At 36.1% G+C, this 19281-nt stretch overlaps 1 protein-coding gene across 1 annotated transcript in view; it reads left to right on the forward strand.

Moving 5' to 3' along the window:
* The window catches only part of RhoGAPp190 (Rho GTPase-activating protein 190), a 228577-nt gene that overhangs the window by 130778 nt on the left and 78518 nt on the right, over positions 1-19281 (forward strand). Inside the window, exons 23-24 of the mRNA XM_071696915.1 lie at positions 1347-1391; positions 6091-6233. Coding sequence (XP_071553016.1) covers positions 1347-1391; positions 6091-6233 — 188 coding nt within the window. The remainder of the gene's footprint in view (positions 1-1346; positions 1392-6090; positions 6234-19281) is intronic.

The following is a 19281-nucleotide window of genomic DNA, read 5'->3' on the forward strand; positions in this document are numbered from 1 at the left end:
AAGAATAGAGGACTGAGCCTTAGAGGGAATATCCTCACTTGGCCCTCTTCTCTTCCCTTTTTTGGAAAATTAAGAATGGGAGGGAAAGATTTCCAGCCTCCCGCTGAACACAGGAAATATGTGGGAGGTATTCTTTCTCCCATATATATATATATATATATATATATATATATATATATATATATATATATATATATATATATATATATAATGGGGCTTATGAAGAGTCACCATTTATGAGGTTGTATCATTATCATTTGACAAAAGCGAGTACAGTCTTGTGAAAGAACCTATCGCTTCAGGGGAGTCCATCCTATCCCTGCTACTTAGTATAACACAGCCTTTGAACAGCAGAAGTCCCTGGATCACTGAGAAGGGTCCTAGGGTTGTATGATAATGTCGTTTTTCTTTTTCAAAAGTGTACATGAATGGATTGATATTCACAGATAGTTGTGGTATTTGTTAGTTTGTCAGTTTGTTGCATCCATATAAAAAACATGTTTGATTTGGTTTTTGAAGTGGACAATACATACTGATGATGGCCAGACATTTAGGTGTTTGATAATTGATGTAATCAGTTTATGTTATGATTAATGTATGCACTCTAACTTGTCTGTTTACAGACATAGAGGAATTTATTTGCTGATGCAAGATGGTGAAGTCTTGATGCATAAGATGATAGTTGCCATCACAGTCTCATTACTTTGGTCCTATTTCTTCTGCTTTAGTGATGTTAAGTTCTTTATGTTCATTCCATTGTGATGATCGTTACCATCACAGTCACATTACTCTGGTCCTATTTCTTCTGCTTTTGTGATGATAAGTTCCTTATGTTTATTCCATTGTGATACCTGGAGTTTTGCAGGTAGGGCCATTTTAAGTAGTACATGACAGATGTGTGTTATTTTTACACTGATAGAGGCTTTTTTTTATTTACTATTTAGTATGTGAAGATGGATTAGTAAATGGTAAAGAAAGGTGATTATTTTATTGCATGGATGATTTTTTAAGGATTGTGTCTTATAACTTAGAAAGGTAAAATAGTTGTCATATTCACCTGCAGTATTATGATCTTTCTGGCTAGGATCTTAAATGTGTATCATATCACTTTGGTACCTAGTTTTTTCTAAGTATATTAAGAGATTTTTGCAAATTCAAATAATATAACTTTAAAATATCTTACGAATTCTAAAGATTATGTGATGTATGCCTTTGTACTTGGCTGTTCAGATCATTATGTATTTATAAGCAGTGAAAGTCAGGTAGTTTTATCAGAAAGTTTATGGATCTTTAAAGAAAAATTTGTGTTATCTGTTGTGTCCTCACTTTATTTCTCTGTTCACTAGCTGATCTGAGTGGCTCGCGCGACTCCCTCACCACACGTGATTCAGGTGACTTTTGTCTCCTCTTTTCGGTGTTCTCTCTCATTCATCATCATATGCTTATTCTCCTTGACAGTCTCCTGCAGTCATTTCCATTCCCATCTGTTGTATGCAAGCCAGATTAGTGTTTAGAAAACTTAACCAAATGCAACCATATCTGCGGCCTCTTGACTGCTTCATGCATCTTTATGTCCAAATTATTTGAACTTGCAAGTGTTTGCTAGTTTACACTCACTTCATTATCTATCTTAATCATAGATGACAGATTAATCCTAATGGTTTATGTTTACCTTCTCCCATTTTTTCAGTGTGATTCACTTTGCATCATAGCAACATTTACAGTGAAAGTGGGTCTTTGTCAAGAGTGTTTGATACCACCATGGGTTTTAAATATCTCTCAGGACAGAATGGTTTGGAAAATGAATACAGTGGTCTTATAACAAAGGGCAGGTCTTTGGTTACTAGAGGTGTGGAAGATGGGTCATTTGATGTTTTTAGATGACTTGGTTATGCAGGCAGATACCAGAGATGATCTCTAGAAGCTGGTGACAGAGTTTGGGAGACATTGTGAAAGTTGAGACTAAATATAAAGAAAAGTAGGTATTGAAGTGCAGCAGGAAGATGAGACATTGATGAATGGGGTAGAATGACTTAGCACATTGTGAATGCAAACAACATACGTGAATCTAAGAAGTTGTATGATAGAAGATAGTGTTCAAGAGATGGGGGGGCCCTGGAGTGAAATGCACTTTTCTCGTATTTTACAAATAGGTAATCACTGGATGATATGAGTTCGAGTTTGAATGGGAAAGACCAAAAAGTTTTTGCACCCAGGAGTGGATGTGGTGGTAGATGAAGCCATGGGAGTTGAAGTGAGTCATAGAATGGGAGAGGTTGTTAAAGTTCTCATTGCATTATGGAGTGTGAGGAAGGAGGGGTCAGTGTCTTAAGGCAAAGGTGGATGTATTTGGATAAATACTAGCTAGGACATAGTTGTGTACTTGTAGTTCCTTGGATTTGAACACTGAAGAAAGAAAAAGGATGCAGTGCATTGGAAATGTAATGCCCAAGGACATAGTTGATGAGTTGAATTGATCATGTAAGAATTTCAGTGAAAAAAGTTGTGTTAGTACGTGCAGTCTGATTGAGAGAGTGGACCAGATTGTGCTGATATTTCAGGTTTGGATATATGGAGAGAATGGACAAAGAGGATCTACATGTCATAAGTGGAGGGAGGAAGTGGGAGGGGATAGACCAGGAAGGGGATGGAAGGAGAGTGAAAGATGTGCATAGGATAGAATGAATTGAATCAATGTGGTATATGAAGGGCAGCATGGGCTGAACCAGGGCAAATGAGGTGTTTATGTTAAACTATGAATATTCTTGGGGGTTTGGCTCTAAATGGTAGGCTTAGCCTTCATTACAGTATACATGAGAGCTAGAGAATGAGTGTTTGCAAGTGAGGCTGTTTGTTTGTTTGGTCCTAATACTACCTCACAAAGGTGGGAGAGCAGTTGCATTTAAAAGATCCAAAAGATTTTCTTTTTTCCCAGGATTTCATGGCCCAACCAATTGTTGTTTTTATATTTTTTCCTCCCCCTTTATTCATGTTTGTAGATTTTGTTCAGCCTATAACCCCACTAGCTTTATATGTTTGTTGCTTTTGATTTAGTGACTGCATATGTGTGGCCATCTTTATACAAAACATCCAATTTGCTCTGTATCTTTCTACATTTATAATTGGCAATCTTTTTGTGAGTCGATTTATATTTTTAATTTTATTACATATGATTATTATTTTGAGTTTCTTGAATTTCATCTCATTATTTGTACTGGCTTGCCTGTTTTTCGTTATTCAGTTTGCTTTTTTGTATCCAGCAGAGTGTTTGTTTTGTAGTTTCGTTGATGAGGTACTCTGCACAGTTCCAGATACTCATCCATGCTAAGACCTCTAAGACCTGTCAGGCACATGTGCCCATATTAGTCTTTTTCTTCAGTCTTGCTCATCTTTTCCACTCTTTAATCTTCTAAATACTTGTATCTCTGATGCCTGTTCCTTTCTGGAATACCTTCAAGGGTGTTGCCATGGCAATAGACTCTCCATAGTTAGTGAACTCCAATACCACTTCTTAGCCATTTGTGCCTCACCCTTTACCAGGCCACAGGCAGAGGGCAAATCTAGTGCAGGTGTGCAGAGGCTCCTAGCTAATGTTCGTACTGACTACAACCTAATGGTCCTGCTAAATGTTCCTGTCTACTACTATTGCATAATGATTCTACCTAATGCTCTGACTGAAATCTTGTTCATACTTATTCTTTCTGTTGTTCTTCTGTCTGTAGTCTCTGTTTCTGGTGCCTATTTTCTCTGGGAACTCCCTTCAAGGGGGTGGCCATGGTCTTCACTTATTGCTGTCCTTACATGCCACCCTTGCGTACACCATTTCATGCATTCTTCCACCGTTTTTCTCTCACCGGTTCTCTTCCTTTCTTATTTCTGTCTTTTTATTCTGTAACAAAACGTCTTGCTTGTGTCTTTTTGTTCAGTTACTGTATTCTCATCTACACTTCATTCTGGTTGTCAATATTTCTAAATCAATTCACTCTTTGTAATTTATATCCTAACATTAAGAAATCCTTTGCTATAGCTTGCAATCTGTGTTTCTTTTTCAAGCATTTCTTTCACTTCTAGACATTAAGGTAATCAGAACTCTAGGATTTAACAAATTCACACATGCAAGTAAAATCTTGTCTTTACCCCTCTTAAGTTTCTTCGGCCACTGTCTCTATCTTGCATCTTTCTACATGACATCTTTACACCATCGTATATCTTTTCTCTTACACCTGATAAGGTAATCCACCTTTAGATTATACATCCATCCATACTAGCAATATACAGTTGTTGAATGAGTGGAACCGTACAGTGTTTTGTTGACATTATCCTTATTCCAGGCCCTCACAAATCTTGCTTTTAAAGACTTATCATTTTGCCCCCTCCTTCATGCATTTCATGTCCTTAGTACTTTCCATAGTATGTCTGTTTTGAACCATATTTCACATATTTTATCATTTCTAACACCTAAGAATTGGTCTGTGTGAAACGTTCACTCTCAGTAGCCATTTGCATTTTGTATCGTACGCTCTTTTTGAAATCTTTCACCCACCGTGCTTATAATCCTGCTTACCATAGCATTATTGATATATTCTGGTTTCTTTGAGATGGATCCAGTGTGGTCCTTTTGGCTGAAGTTGTTAAATATCCACTATTCATTACTGAAATAGATAATGAATGAAAAATGTACTGCTTAATGTATTATGCTGTATTTATTTTGTAGGCTCTGTCCATCTTACAATTGAATTTTGATAGAATTCAGTGGATCCATCTCTGGTTAAGGAATAGCTTTGCACATTTCTGTATCATTACTGAAGGCATCTCCTTACTTTTCAAAGTGTATCCCTACTTTCCACTATGTAGTTTTCTGTTGCTTATTTACATCATGATGCTATTGTATTTGCTACTCTGTTACTCATTTTCTTGTTGTAGTATTGCTCTTTTTTGTTGTAATCCTTCATTTTCTCGATCACCCTGTTGCCCTGCAAAACCCATATCATAACCCATTCTGTAGTTCTGTTGTCTTCACCCCACTTTTGGTGCATTTGATAAGTTTCCCATTTCTGCAGCATTCTCAGGAGTAGGTGGGATTCTGGTTCTTAAGAATGTGTCCACCTCATTGCTCCAACAGCAAAGTTACATTCTTATATGTATATATTTTGGCGTCAACTCGGTACTTTTGTCCATAGTTTTATTGTGGTATTTTTATTGCATAATTATTTATTTGTTTGTATGTTTATTTCGTTTTTTATATAGAAGCTATCATATATAGCCCTATTTATTTTGACATATAAAAAGAGACTTGTATCTAACTGCTCTATAAATTTAGCTATGAAAATTTCTAGTCCCTTCATCATTACTATTGTTTGTGATGTTTTTTATCATGTTATATGAGTCATAGTCAAGTTTCATATTTATTTTCTGCTACCTACAGGTATGCTCTCATAATGCTACTGTGTGGATTGACTTTTAACTCTCTTTGATTGTAGTGGTCATCAAAAAATCTAGGTGGAGAATTTATGATGGTGATCATTTTTATATTTTCTGTTATTAAGATATGGCATGTTCATAAACGTTTTTGTGTAGATTAGTAATATGTATTTCCATTTTAGCAAGCAAGGCCTTGTTGCCTAGATGTTTGGCAAACGGCCTGGCTTGCTATGCCATATATAGTCTGCACAAACCATCCAGTTACCTTTAATTATCTTTATTGCCAAACCACATTTATGTTGCCTATTAGGCCCATAGATTTTGCTTTATTGATATATTATGTAAGATATTTTATTGAATTTACCTGTATTTCTTGATGTATTCGTTACCAGTGCATGACTAGTGTTGTTTGTCTTCATAGCATCCATACACATACCACTTTAGCTTCAAATTGTCTTTTAATGTTCTTTCGATACTGATAATCTGATATATCAATAAATTGATTTATTTCTAATTGCATTGCAGTAACTTTATCATTCAAATACATTGTCTCTAATGTGTTGCATTATTCAAATGAAATTGTTTCCATTATTGTTAATTGACATGGATATGGTAATGCCTCTGCATTTTATAAAGAATTATTCACATGAGATCTTTCAATGCTATCAGGTTGGCAAGATGACAGCTTGTGCTCTCGTCGGTTTGAGGACTACTGGGGTGAGGGATATGGTTCTCAAGCCTTTACCACTGGCCGTCGAGCTAAATTCCCTCCGCCAACCAAACCTAGACCCAAAACTAGCCAGACGTTGAAGGTGAGTTTAAGTATATATAAGAAATGGTGAATGCCAACAGTCATTTGAATGTTTTGCCTAAAAATAATGGTATGTCATTTGCATTGCCAAAATACTTTGTTTTAGTTTGTTTGTAATCATTTTTTCGCATGATGTTATGAATATTATGGAGCTGTGAGCAGAAGTGGATGTATGTGACTCCTGTCTCTGAAGATGCTAGTCCCAGCTGCATTATCTTGTTGATATTGTTTATCAACAGTTGGTAAAATGAAATTGAGAAAGGAGAGTTTTGCATGAATAAATTTCATGGTTGTCGCTGATTGATTAGAGATTTCAGGGTTGTCGCTGATTGATTAGATTTCAGGGCTGTCGCTGATTGATTAGATTTCAGGGCTGTCACCAATTGATTAGATTTTGGGGCTGCCAGCATTTGATTAGTTAAAGTTGATCTTTGCATTTTCATTTGTGAAAATCAGTTTTTTGATGGGTGATGAAAGAAAGTTGCTTGCTCACTCATGAAATCTCATTAAAAATATTCTATGTACATCCATGTTGTGTTTTACGTTTGTGGGATAGGAATAAATGTGTTTGTGTGAGCCTAGTTTCTTTACATATTAAAGTGTGGGATATTGTTTAACTACATAATACAATATTGAACTTTTAGCTTTTATGTTGAGGAAGAAGATAAAAAAGAGAGCAACTTGGAATCTTGGCTTTAGCCTGTTTGTTGCTGTTTAGGTTGAGCTTCTGTTTTCTTAAGAACACTTGTACTTTTTGAGCAGCTGTTGCCTCTCCATCCTAAAGCTCCTGACAGCTGGAAATCTCTCCTTCTAGGACTTGCTTCAGGCACAGTTAGAAAGTTGCTATTTTGTTACCTTTTTTAGGCTCACAGTGAGATAATGTTATAAGAGACCTTAGCATTTAAACAGGCTGCATTGGTCTGCTGTTAGCTTGTAGAATGATTTACTCACCAGATATAGTGGTCTCGCCTGCAAATGAACTCATTCAGTTAATTAGAAATTGACATGACGTAGTTGACAAATTGGTGCCAATTTGTAACCCTCCAATACGTGAAATCCAGCACCACCACATTCCCCATGTGCTATTAACCAATTACATTCTATCTCAGGCCATTGTAGAGAGCAAGTATATATTTTATTTCCTGTTTTCACTATTGGCAGCTCCATTGTACTCATCATACCTGAATAGCCAGTAGCCCTTAAGTCTGTGTTTGTATACTCGTGAACTCAGCCATGACCAAGGGCCACAGGCCAGCAAGTGTTATAATGGTATGTTTGGTTGGAGATGGAGTGTGCAGGATAATTTTGGTGTAGGTGTGTAGTGACTTTTGTTTGGAAATTGCATGTTAACCCTCGTGGTACAATTTTTTATGCACATTTTCTCTCTTTCTCTCTCAGCTACTATTTATTATTCTACCTGGAGGTGTCTCCATTGCATGGGGATGATATCCTCTACAACCTTATGGTTTTTTTAAAATATATCTCGGTTTATCACAGTGAGGAGGTTTGGTTTGAAAGACTTAGAAATCTGGAAATATTGGGAGACCATTGCTTTGATGAGATTAAGATTTCCTTTGCCGATTGCCTGAGTTAGGTGTACTGTGATTTTTGTGGTTCACAATGTTAAGGAATGAGTGCCGAATAGTCATTTGTTTTGTTGTGATTAGGTTAGTGATCTGCTGGTTAATTTGTTTCATTGATTTCTGTTGATGAATAACTTTATCTGATGTTTCTTTGATATATGGGGTCTGCAACATGTGGATATACTGCTTTCTGTGTCCTTGTGGTTTGTGTTTCTTACATGAGAAAACAGATAACAGAAGACCTATTGATTTGTTTTGAGGCTATCTGCCAAAAAGGTTCCCTCCTCTTTGTTAGAGGGAAAATATTTAAATGTCAAACATACCTGATTTTTTCTTCAAAAAAGTATATCCAGTCCTTCTCAAATAGTTGAATACTGTTTGCTTTAACCACATTGTGGGATAACTTATTCATGTTTATTTACTCTGTTGTAGAAATGATTCTTTCCTGCTCCTCCATTGTAGCCTTAGATGGTTTGTATGTCACTGTTGTATGTTAAACTTTTTTAAGGCTATTATGTTTACCGCTATTGATTTGCATTTTAGGGGCATAAATTTTTTGGTCTCTTTTCCTCAAACTTGCTGTTCACTTAAACACCTACACCACCATGTTTAGTTTGTGCACTGTGAGAATCATGTATCCTTATAAGTTTGCTCATTCTTAATTCTCTCATTTGTCCACGTTTCAGCCAGATTGACAAGAATTATTTTATTTTCATTTGTATACTCATTTTACTTAAGATGGACAATTTTGATATGGTGGTTCTGAATGATTAGACTTTGTATATTCTCGTACAGTAAGGCTTTGAGTTGCAACATTTGAGAGTTAAGACTCTTCAGAGTAGGGTAATACATATCGACTTATGACACTGTGATTTGATTTGCGACTTTGGAAAAAAAGATGAGAATTTTTGTGCTTATAGTTTATGTATCCTTGGGGAAAGAGGAAAAGAGTACTGCTCGCAGGAGAAAAAGAATACTGCTCACATATACCCTACATGTCATAAAAGCTGACTAAGAGGAGTAGGAGTGCAGTGCTGGAAATCCTCCCATCCCTTTCCAAAAGGAGCCAAACGAGGATTTATTCTTTAAGGCCTGGTCATCTGTTTTTAATGCTTCTTAGCTTATTAACATTCTTCTATTCTTTATCATTTGATACCAGTATTTGCCTTTGACTAGAGATTCTATCATATGGAATCCTTGCTTGGCTTCACAAGTTCTAGGTATTCTAAAATTATGCATTTGTTTCCCCCATTTGCATTCACTGAATCTGTCAAAGTGCCTCTAGACATTTTGATGAATGCAAGTTAGCTTTTGTGCAACCTTTTGTCATTGTAGCTGCCATCATAGAACACTGTGAAGCAAAGCAGTGGGTGTCCATTTCCACATATGTTATCAGATTTACATCTTCCTCCGAGATAGAGCATGATCAGTTAGAACTATTTTTTCCTTATCAAATTTATTCAACCTACTTCCTTGTCTTATGTCTACATTTCCCTTGCCCTATGGTTTCATATTTTTTACTGCTTTTTTCCTCTTATGATTTCCCTAGAGCTGCTTGCAACCAATTTGTCGTGAAAATCCTAGTAAATTTATTAATGTTCACTTTTTTCACCCACACTATCTTCACTATTTATGTCAATTTCTGAAGTTTTCATTGGTTCAAATGTAGTGATGTTTTGTTTATATATCCCACAGATTAATACTAGCATTGATTTTGCATCATATTTGTCAAGTTTTACACATTAATGAATTCCTACTCCACATTTTATTCATTGTGATTTGTGGTCTACTGTGTGCCACTTTATACTGTATCCACATTTATTAGCCAAAAAGTTTTCAAATTTCAAGATTGAAAATTCACACAGTTTTCTCTTTTTCTTTGAAATCCTTTCAGGAATGCATGCTATTTGATCTGAAAAGTTTGTTGCTTCCTTAACCATGCTTGTTTTTCCCTCCAACATCCTAATTCATGGTGATGCCGTCCACACTTAAATTTCTGAATTGTAACATTTTATCAGCTTTGCTATCTCCCTATCCATTTTTGTAATTGCCTTTTGAATTTATGTTACAATTAATATCCCATGGGTGGTTGAATATTTTTCCTCAAGTTTTCATTTTACAATCTTTGCTTATACTGTATGTTGTGCATTTCATGTTGTTTGTTAACTTATGATCAGCTTTTGAGTACTTACAAATGGTGGCTTTTTGTTATGTTGTGGCAGTTGCGAGAATTCAAATCTTCACTCTTGGTATTCTTTTTATGTACTAATCTTAGCAGTTGTTTTCCATTATTTTCTTCCATGATCATACATGCTGATCACTATGATTTAGTTATATAATAGTCCGGATGCATTTATATATTATATAGTCTTTCATAACAGAAGCATTTTTGGACACCCTCTTTTCAGTTTAACTCATTAAGTATGCTGACTTTTTCAAATGATTTTGTTCCTAGTAATTATGCTCACTTTTTCAAATGATTTTGTTCCTAGTAGATTTTTGAACCTTGTTCCTCTTGAGTATATGTCTTGCTTATTTATTTATGTATTAATTCTTTTTAAGAGTAGTCACAACATTGATTTTTGCTTACTTGGGTGGAGAGGTTTTGCTGTGGATATTGCTGGTGGGGGCAGAAACAGTAAAGGAAATGTAAGGATGGAATGAAGTAGGTCTGGTGCTTTCAAGAGTGTGAGAGGTATACAGTGTAAATGTTATGCTGTCAGTAGGCTTGGGCATATGAAGTGGTCACTGTAAACCACATAATAGTAGGGCTTGGCTGTGGATGATAGTACGATCTGATTTCCTTATATTACATAGTTTTTTCATGCATTAATGTGAGATAGGGTCCGCTAAGAGGTGTGTGAAGGTGTTCCATGTTTCATGCTACGTATGTTTACATATTGAATGGGGAAGCTAGAGACCAGAGACAAAAAAAAAGTACATGCAAGAATGATCACTAACACTTATGTATTAAACTGTAAAATTCATTGTTCAGAATTATTTATGAGATACACAAAAGGCTAATGTATATGGTACATTCCTTATGCTGTCATGTAAGGTTCCAACCGCCAACACTATGGTCCAGGTTGTCAAGGATTGTGATCTTTTCCCCAAAAGTAAAGTTCTTTCGCATCTTCTCAGCAGATTCATAGTCAGAAGAGGCAGGTGCAGGTTGCTTCATCATGATGAAAAAGTTTTGAAAAAAAATGTAAAGAGTGTACAAGGTAAAGTTAAACTGTGAGTTGCAGAGCATGTGCATCGTTCCTCTGAGTGTTGGCGGAAGAGAAGATATGATAGCATGGTGTGGCATGACAAGGTCTGAGCTGAGCATATAGAATGAGAGATGAGCAATACCAAAGGAGGGGCTACTGCCCTACTGCTGTCAGAGATAACACTGAATATTGCTACCACTATTTATGTTTTAACATTGATTTTATATATCTTATACAGTATAGTGGTGGGATTGTAATTTGTTTGAGTGTTGATGAAAGAAAGGTTGCATTAGCATGGTGTAGGATGATCTGGCTTAAGCAGGGCATGTACCTTAACCTCCACACTTTTTCTTTTACTTTTCTGTACATTTTGAATTTGTGGACATTTTTGTCTTCACAGAATGTAAGATAAACTGTAAAAGTATCTTAGCTTTGTGTAGTATTGTCTGCCACACTGCTGTCATAGATAACAGTGGACAGTGGATTATATATCATTTTCTTTTATTCACTTATGAGCAATTTAATTTGTATATATACTTTATTAGTACTCAAACTTTGTCGGTAACATTTTTATCATTGCTTCAGAACCGGATTTTCCAGTTGGGAGTGTGTTAATGTGCTGCAACCTGTGTTAGCTTAATTTTTAAATGTGATTTTGGATATTGCATTAAAAAATAAAGCACCACCTTAATGTACAGGATATGGGTGTATACAAATGAGGCTGTTGTTCATTTGTTCCTGATGCTACTATGCTGATGTGGGAGAGTTACATAGGCATAAAAAGGAAAGATCCATCCCTGTACACATAATGTAACATATTTGAGTGAAGCTGAGCAATTATGAAATGAACAAAGAAAGATCAGTGAGAGTTCATAGAGAGAAACATTAGGAAAATATATGAAGAAGTATTTTTCTTGTTTTGCCTGTTGAGAACTCTCAACCCCAAGATGTAATGTTTCACCACAGCTGATCCATGCTGACCTCTACAAAAACAGTTCCATTCCAGCTTTTTTAGTATCATCACAACTAGAATTTATATTAACCACCAGTTTTGTAGTTGTATAAAGATTACTTATTTAACATCCTCCCTTTTCTACCACAGAGTTATCATTGGTGTAGATAGAATAGATGGGTGATTGGATTTTATGGTCTTAGACACAAAAGATTGGTAAAAAGACAAGAGTAACAGGCAGGCACAAGAGAGAGAGAGTTTTTGTTTGGTGGATTGAACTATACCTGAGCAAAATAGAGGACACGTCAGAGATTCCATTTTGAAAACTGATTATGTTTGATTTGCCAGTGACATATGTCAGGGTTTTGTCTTTGGACTTTAATTATTCTTGGTGTGTGAAAATGACAAGAAGATTGGTAACATACTTGAATATGTTTGCTTATGATGTCCAGACGATGAGAGAAGTAAAGAATGACCGTCATTGTGTCAACCTGCAAAGAGACTCTGACAAGCTTTAGAATTGGTAACATACATGGTTGATGAAGAATTCCCAACCAGATGCAAAATTATAGAAAGCAAATGCACAGAGGAGGCTTTGATGAAATAACAGAATTGCTGAAAACAAACTGCATGAATCTACATATGAGAGGGACCTTGAGGTAGGCAAAGTTCCTAACCTATTGCCAGAACTTTATATCAAGAATTATTTAGGTTGCAAGTATGTGGTTGGTTAGTGAAAGAATTGCATTTTAAGTCCATGGATATGTTAAGGATGCATTTATACAGCTTATATCAAGCATATGAAGGGTTTGGTTAAGACCACAGCAAGGTCTCAGGGGCCTGGTTGTGGATGAGCGTTCTGGTTTTGCTGCACTATACATGACAGCTAGAGTGAATGTGAGCAAATGAGGCCATTTCTTTGTTCCTGGTGCTTCCTTGCTAATGAAGGAAATGATGAACATGGATTGAAAAAAGTTTAAAACTTGAGTATGCTTCTCAAGTTTGGTCATCCAACATGAAAAAGAAAGAAAATAGTGACCCCAATGGAAGGCTTTGTTTTCTTTACCTCATACTTACGTGCAGTTCTTTTATTATATAACAGTTTATTACCCTTCTTGATAATTCTGCTTTTGGGGTGTTTTGGAAACAAATTATTGGTGTGCTTGACAATTCTCCTTTTGTGATGTTTCGTGACACCATATAAGGAAAATTATCAAGGTGATTGTGGGGGTGATAAAAGAATTGCACGCAAGCGTATGAAAAGAGAAATTTTCAGGATAATATGCCTAGATTATAATACACTTGGATTTTAAGTATGTGTCATTTTTTGGTTTATCCACTTGAAGTTCAGAGCAGAGCAATAAAGATAACTTGTGAAACAAAGGGGCAGAGTCATGTGGAGAGGTTGTTTAAAGTCATTGATTTTTAAAACAGAAAAAGAAAGAAACATTAGAAACGTTGTCAAGAAGTGTTTTTATTGTGGGAGTACTAGAATCTAGAGATTTCTCCACAGCAGATTCTCAGACTCTTGACACATATTCCAGGAGACACCTGTTTGCAGTTTTGATTCCTTATGGGATTAGTGAAATGGTCTGTCAGGAGGGTTACAGTAAAATATCATTGGAGTACTTTCATCCAAATGCCATCAGTATATTTGAATGTGTCTAAAGATTTTCAGGGTTGTTGTCTCTGTCACAACAAAATTGTAACTGTAGGATTCGTTATATTTTTACAGTAGGGATAGGTATACAGCTTGTTTAGATGAGGGTAAAATGTAGTTATATATGTCATTACTCTGAATGGTAAAATGGGTTACATCTCTTCAAAGTTAGTTTCTTATTGGTTAATGTTATGTGCTGTTATCTGGCTTTTTTCCCACGTTAATGTTTGAGAAGGGAGGAGTTGACCAGGCACTCTACATTGTGTAGTGACATTAGTGTGTCACTGCTGTTGAGTTTCCAATCTTGGAGTAGCCAGATGAACTGGGACAAGTGTGGTCTTTGAGTTATGAGCTTTTGATCATAACATTATGTGGATACTGTGCTGGAAAGATCTAACTTAGAGGCCACAAGCACAGAAGATTTAGCGTGGGGCAAATATAGTGGGGCAATTGCTTGACAATAGTGTCACCAGTGTCTGCATAGATTTCCTGCTCAGTATTGCTTGACATTTTAACTTTCAGATATGATATTATTAAGTATGAAACTTGACTCTTGTAATTCATGTCATTAGTTCATCAGTGCAATGTATTATATATTATTATATATTGCCAGACATTTAAGGTGTGAGGAAGACCAGCAGAGACATGGGGAAATAGAGTGAAATGGAAGAGAACTGTAGGGTGATTGTGTGTAATGGTGTTTGTGGAGGAGGCATGTAAGGATAGGTATAAGTGGAGAGACTTTCTGTGGCCACCCCTTTGATGGGAGTTTCTGGATGGAACTGGCATGATAGATATGAATAGTAGGTAGATATAAAGAATGTGTAATCATTAGTGGCCTTTAACTTTTGTGATCTGACAATTATTCTCCAACTTTATAACTCTACTGGTAATATAAAGGTATTCAGATATAATATTTCCCCCAGTTATACTGTCAGCCAAGATGTTCATATTTGTTTCTTTGTTGTAGATATCATGATACTGCTCTGCAAATATTTTATGTTTTCTATGGAATTCAAAACTTTTTAAGAGCTTGGATTATCCATGGTTAAGAAAGATCTTGTATACCTGGTATTGGTTAGTGAGGCCAGAAGTTGGTCCCTCTCAGTTTCTTAAAGTTAATTGCATAATGCTGCTGTACTGGTTTGATAACCCACCTGAATCATATGCAATCAGCCCAGGTCAGTTTTTGGTATTGATGATTCAAAATTTGGGTATCAGAAACCCATCCATTTTCTTTAGTACTTATTCTCATGTTCATAAGGTGATAGCATCTTATGTATTAACAATTTTTTTTATGCATATTCTTTTTGTTTTTGATTAAGTAGCTTTAGAATATAGATCTTATCATATTTGATTATTGTCCTAATTCCCAGACACCTTGATTTCTTTTGTGGCAGGCAACTAATTAACCCTTCTTTAAAGCAAAGACTAATCCCTTTTCTGAGTTTGTATTAACCGCAACTCAAAGTTAGGATTAGAAGATTTGCTCCGAATGTCCACTGACTCTTTTCTGAATTTAGGCAGAGTGAACTAAAGATACATTTATTGCTGACCAACTCTGTGTCATGCAACCTGAATGTATTCAAACTAATTGCAGGGCTTGAGGGAAACAAGATGTTCAGCTGCTATGTCATCTGTTTTACTTACATTGTGTCATTTGTAAACTACCAAAATGTAGTCAGCAGTTGTGGGGCCACTGATTCATTAAAAGTTATATTGCTACTTTTGACAAGCAGTCATTTATACCATAGATAGGGTTTGAGAGCTGTAGCATCCGTAGTTTTCTCTGTCAGTACTCAGAATGAGTCACCTTGTGAATTTTTGAACGTAGCCTTTTTATTTTCTAGTTTATTTTTGGAAATTTTTTAGTATCTCGCTACTTATTTCTCTAAATTCATTTCTTAATTGCATTTATTAAAATGAGTTAATGCAGATCAAGTTGTTAGTAAATGAGGAAAGCAAAATGGAATAGTTGGAGAGAAATTGATAAAATGAATTAATTCAAGTTTGTCAGTGAATGTAGTGAGACATTAATGCTGTTTCTGCACTGACTTATGAATCTGACACAAGTTGCCTTTGCAGTTTTTACTTAGTGAATTATGTATTTTTGTGGGCACTAGTATGCACGTAGTCTGTAGTTTACAAGGCCTGGCCTGTTTTTTAAAGAATGTAATCAGGAAGACCTATGTTCAAGTTTTGTTTGTGTTGCTACATCTTTTTTTTTACCAAGTATCTAAAGGTACATATCCCTTTCTAGTATAGATTAGCATGGATGTATGGTGTTAAGTGGTGAAATTGTTGCCTGTTGCCTATGACTGAGAATTCCTGAAAATGGCAAACCTCCATAGTAATATTAGGTTGTGTTAGTCTCTTCTCTTTGATGAAGTGACCAGTCTGTTTAGTTGAACAATGTGTGTAAGTATTAGGTCATTTGGATTGGACTGAGTTACTGATAAGTGTGCAGCCTACTGTCATTTTATGCCTATCTGTTGAATTTTAGGGTTTAAATTGAGGTGTGAAAGCCCATTTCATTGTCATATCAGTAGTTATGTGCCTTAAAGTTTCAGTTTCGTAATAAAACAGATCAGGGCTGTAAATTTGACGTATGGCCATTCCTGACTTGCAGACGTTCCAGACGCTGAGTGATGCGGTGTATCAGGTCACAACCAAGGTGTGTCTCAAGGGCAGCCGCTAACCCCTTCCCTCACCTGGCTCACCACCCAAGCTTTTCTGGCTCAGTTACCTCCTTTTGTTTATGCTTAGCTGCATTATAATTGGGTCACACACCTGCTGGCTTAAACATTATCCCAGTCAGAATGTAGCTTGTATACACAAATGGCATTTTATTTACCATGAAAGCTTGGATCATCCAATTGGTTCTGTGCATATATCTTTATTATCCAGTTACTATTTTGACATATGATAACTAGGACTTCTCTTTGGAAGTTTATGCTTGTTTCAAGGTATAGTTATAAAGGCTTGTGTAAAAGTTAGATGTGACAAACAGGATTTCATGGATGAACAGTATTTTAGGTGAAAGTGTGGAGGATTTTAAAGGTATTATTTAGCCAGAGCCTTGTGGGTAGGGGATTGAGGCTTCCCCCAGTATTGTGAGATGTGCATGACTACTAACAGCATCCTGGTCTACACTAACAGACTTTTCTTCATTTCTTTGGGGTAGCGGTTTTGCTCGCACCGCAAGAAAGACTAGACTCCAAAGTGTTTAGTTTTCATTGCATGATTTCATCTGGCATGCCTTCCTTAATAACCTGTCTGAAATTAGATGTTTTAAAAGTCTGTTGGTGTTACCAGAGGAGAGGAAAATATTATTGTAAAAGAGATGGTAGAAAAATGAAAATAAGAGCACCAGATTTATATATAGAAAGGGCAGAGATAAGGATGACACACTCAAGAATAAGCTACCAGAGCTGCCTGATGATGATTTATGCAGTCATGATAATCAAGAAATTATTGGGGTAAACATTACTCCATTTAGGTCATGCATAGACGCACAATATTTTCACATTATGAAAATGTTTATGTATATATATATATATATATATGTGTATATGAGTGGATGGGCTATTCTTCGTCTGTTTCCTTGTGCTACCTTGCTGACATGGGAAACAGCAATCAGTATGATAAAAAAAGATGAATGTATTAGTTAAGGTAATGGTAATTGATTGTTATTACTTGATTTTTGTATAAATTGTATTATCTAAGATTTGGAAGGCCACACTAGACATGCCACATATATCCTTGTTGCAATTTTTTGTACTGGATTTTTTTGAAATTGGTTTAATCATTATGATTCATTGCTCATTTGAGACTTGCCAGAGTGTTTGTTATTATAGTGTATCAAGCCTTTACCTTCCCTCCCAAGAAGGCCTTTCCAAGGAATTCTTTTAGCATTCGGAATGTTAGCCACATTCATTCGGCAGGACCATAGGTCATGGAGTGTGATGATATGAGTGCAGGACAACAAAGGAGTAAGTGTTCTAGGTCTTCTATATGGATGTTGCATCTTGTGGTGTTTTGAATTAGTGTTGGTAAAGTTGTAAAGGTGAATAGTGTCCAAAGTGTAAATGAGATGTAACTTGTACATCTATGGGGAGTGTGGTTTCAGATGGGTATATGTGTTGCATGATGATGTTTAAGACTGTGCTAGGAGGGCAGTTGTTTAGTGCTTGTCAGGTCATTTCATTGTGTATATATTTTATTGGTGAGCTTGCTGAGGGTGAGGCATCTTTGAGTATAGGTTATTGAAGAATGAAACACAGGTAAGCTTTTTATTTCTGCTTGAGGTTGGTGGTTTGTTATGGAGTGGTTTGGATGGGACAGTTCTGGTGCTAAGAAATGAATTCCGAGCATATTGAGGTGGGATTTTTTTAACGGGTGTTGAGTGTTTGTAGTTGGTAGGAAGCGAGTGATTGTTCTAAGTACTTTGTTTTATGTGGTTTGCCGTTATATTATATATCCTCTTGAGAGGGTGGATGGCTATGCAGGTGAGACGGATTTTATAGTAGAGAGGACGAATTGTTTGTAGAAAATATTTAAGGGATTCTTTATGTTATCCAAAGCTGGTATTTGTGAGTGTTCTGAGGGCATTTTGTTTGTTGCTTTTATATCTGTTTGTGATAGCGGCTGAAGATCACGTGTAATTATGTACTGTAGTTTATGGGGAGGGAGTTTGACACTTTTAGGGCCCCATCTCTTGAAAGTTTTCAGTCATTCGCCTTAGATTTGTGTATGCTGTTTACATTAACCATGTCTTCAGTCTTTTTTTTATTACACCCACCAATTTTGGCCTTGAAAAGTACTTCACCTCATCTTTTTTTTCTAACAAGTTTTGTGCTTAATTACATGGTATTCCCACTGGTTTTTCTATACCTGTATATTTCAGAGAAATGTTCACTGTCTGTGCCACAGATATATTTTAAAAAACTTAAAAGTTTGTCTGGTCATCCCTCACTCTTCTCTCTTCCAAGTTGCAAATTTAAAACCTCTAGTGTTTCCTTGTAACAGCTTTCATAATTCTGATACCATTTTTGTTGCTCTCTTCTGTTCCATCTGTTTTAGCTCTTTGTGGTTCTTTAGGTGCAGTGGCCAAGTATGACAAGCATATTTTTGTTTGGACTTGATGTATGAACCTGGGTGTTATTCTGATATTTGCTGGCAGACATATGGTTTCATTAACTATTTTCCAAAGGTGGGACTCTGGCAGCAGTTCAGATGCAGTGTCTGCTACCAGGGCTTCCTCATTCACAGGTTTCTGCAACTTGTTTCGTGCTAGATGATAATCATATTGAAGCTTTTCACTGTGACCTATCCTCATTATATTATATTTGCTTGGGTTGAATGTCATCATCTATGTATTATATCACCTTTGGAGTCTGTCAAGGTCCCCTTGTAAGATACTGCTATCCTTAACTCTTTTCATTTCCCACATGACCTTTGAATCATTTGTAGATGTAATCAGGCAGTAACTCATACCTTATAGTAAATCATTTTTATAGATTAAGAATAATAATGATACCAAGTAAACCCGTGTCATCCTGCTGGTGACCTCAACCTGTTTTAAGGAGGCTTCACTGACATGTGACCATTGTCCCTTCCTCTTTGGTAATTTTCTATCCTTT

The sequence above is a fragment of the Panulirus ornatus genome, chromosome 61 (genome assembly GCF_036320965.1).
Source record: "Panulirus ornatus isolate Po-2019 chromosome 61, ASM3632096v1, whole genome shotgun sequence".
Taxonomy (NCBI): domain Eukaryota; kingdom Metazoa; phylum Arthropoda; class Malacostraca; order Decapoda; family Palinuridae; genus Panulirus; species Panulirus ornatus.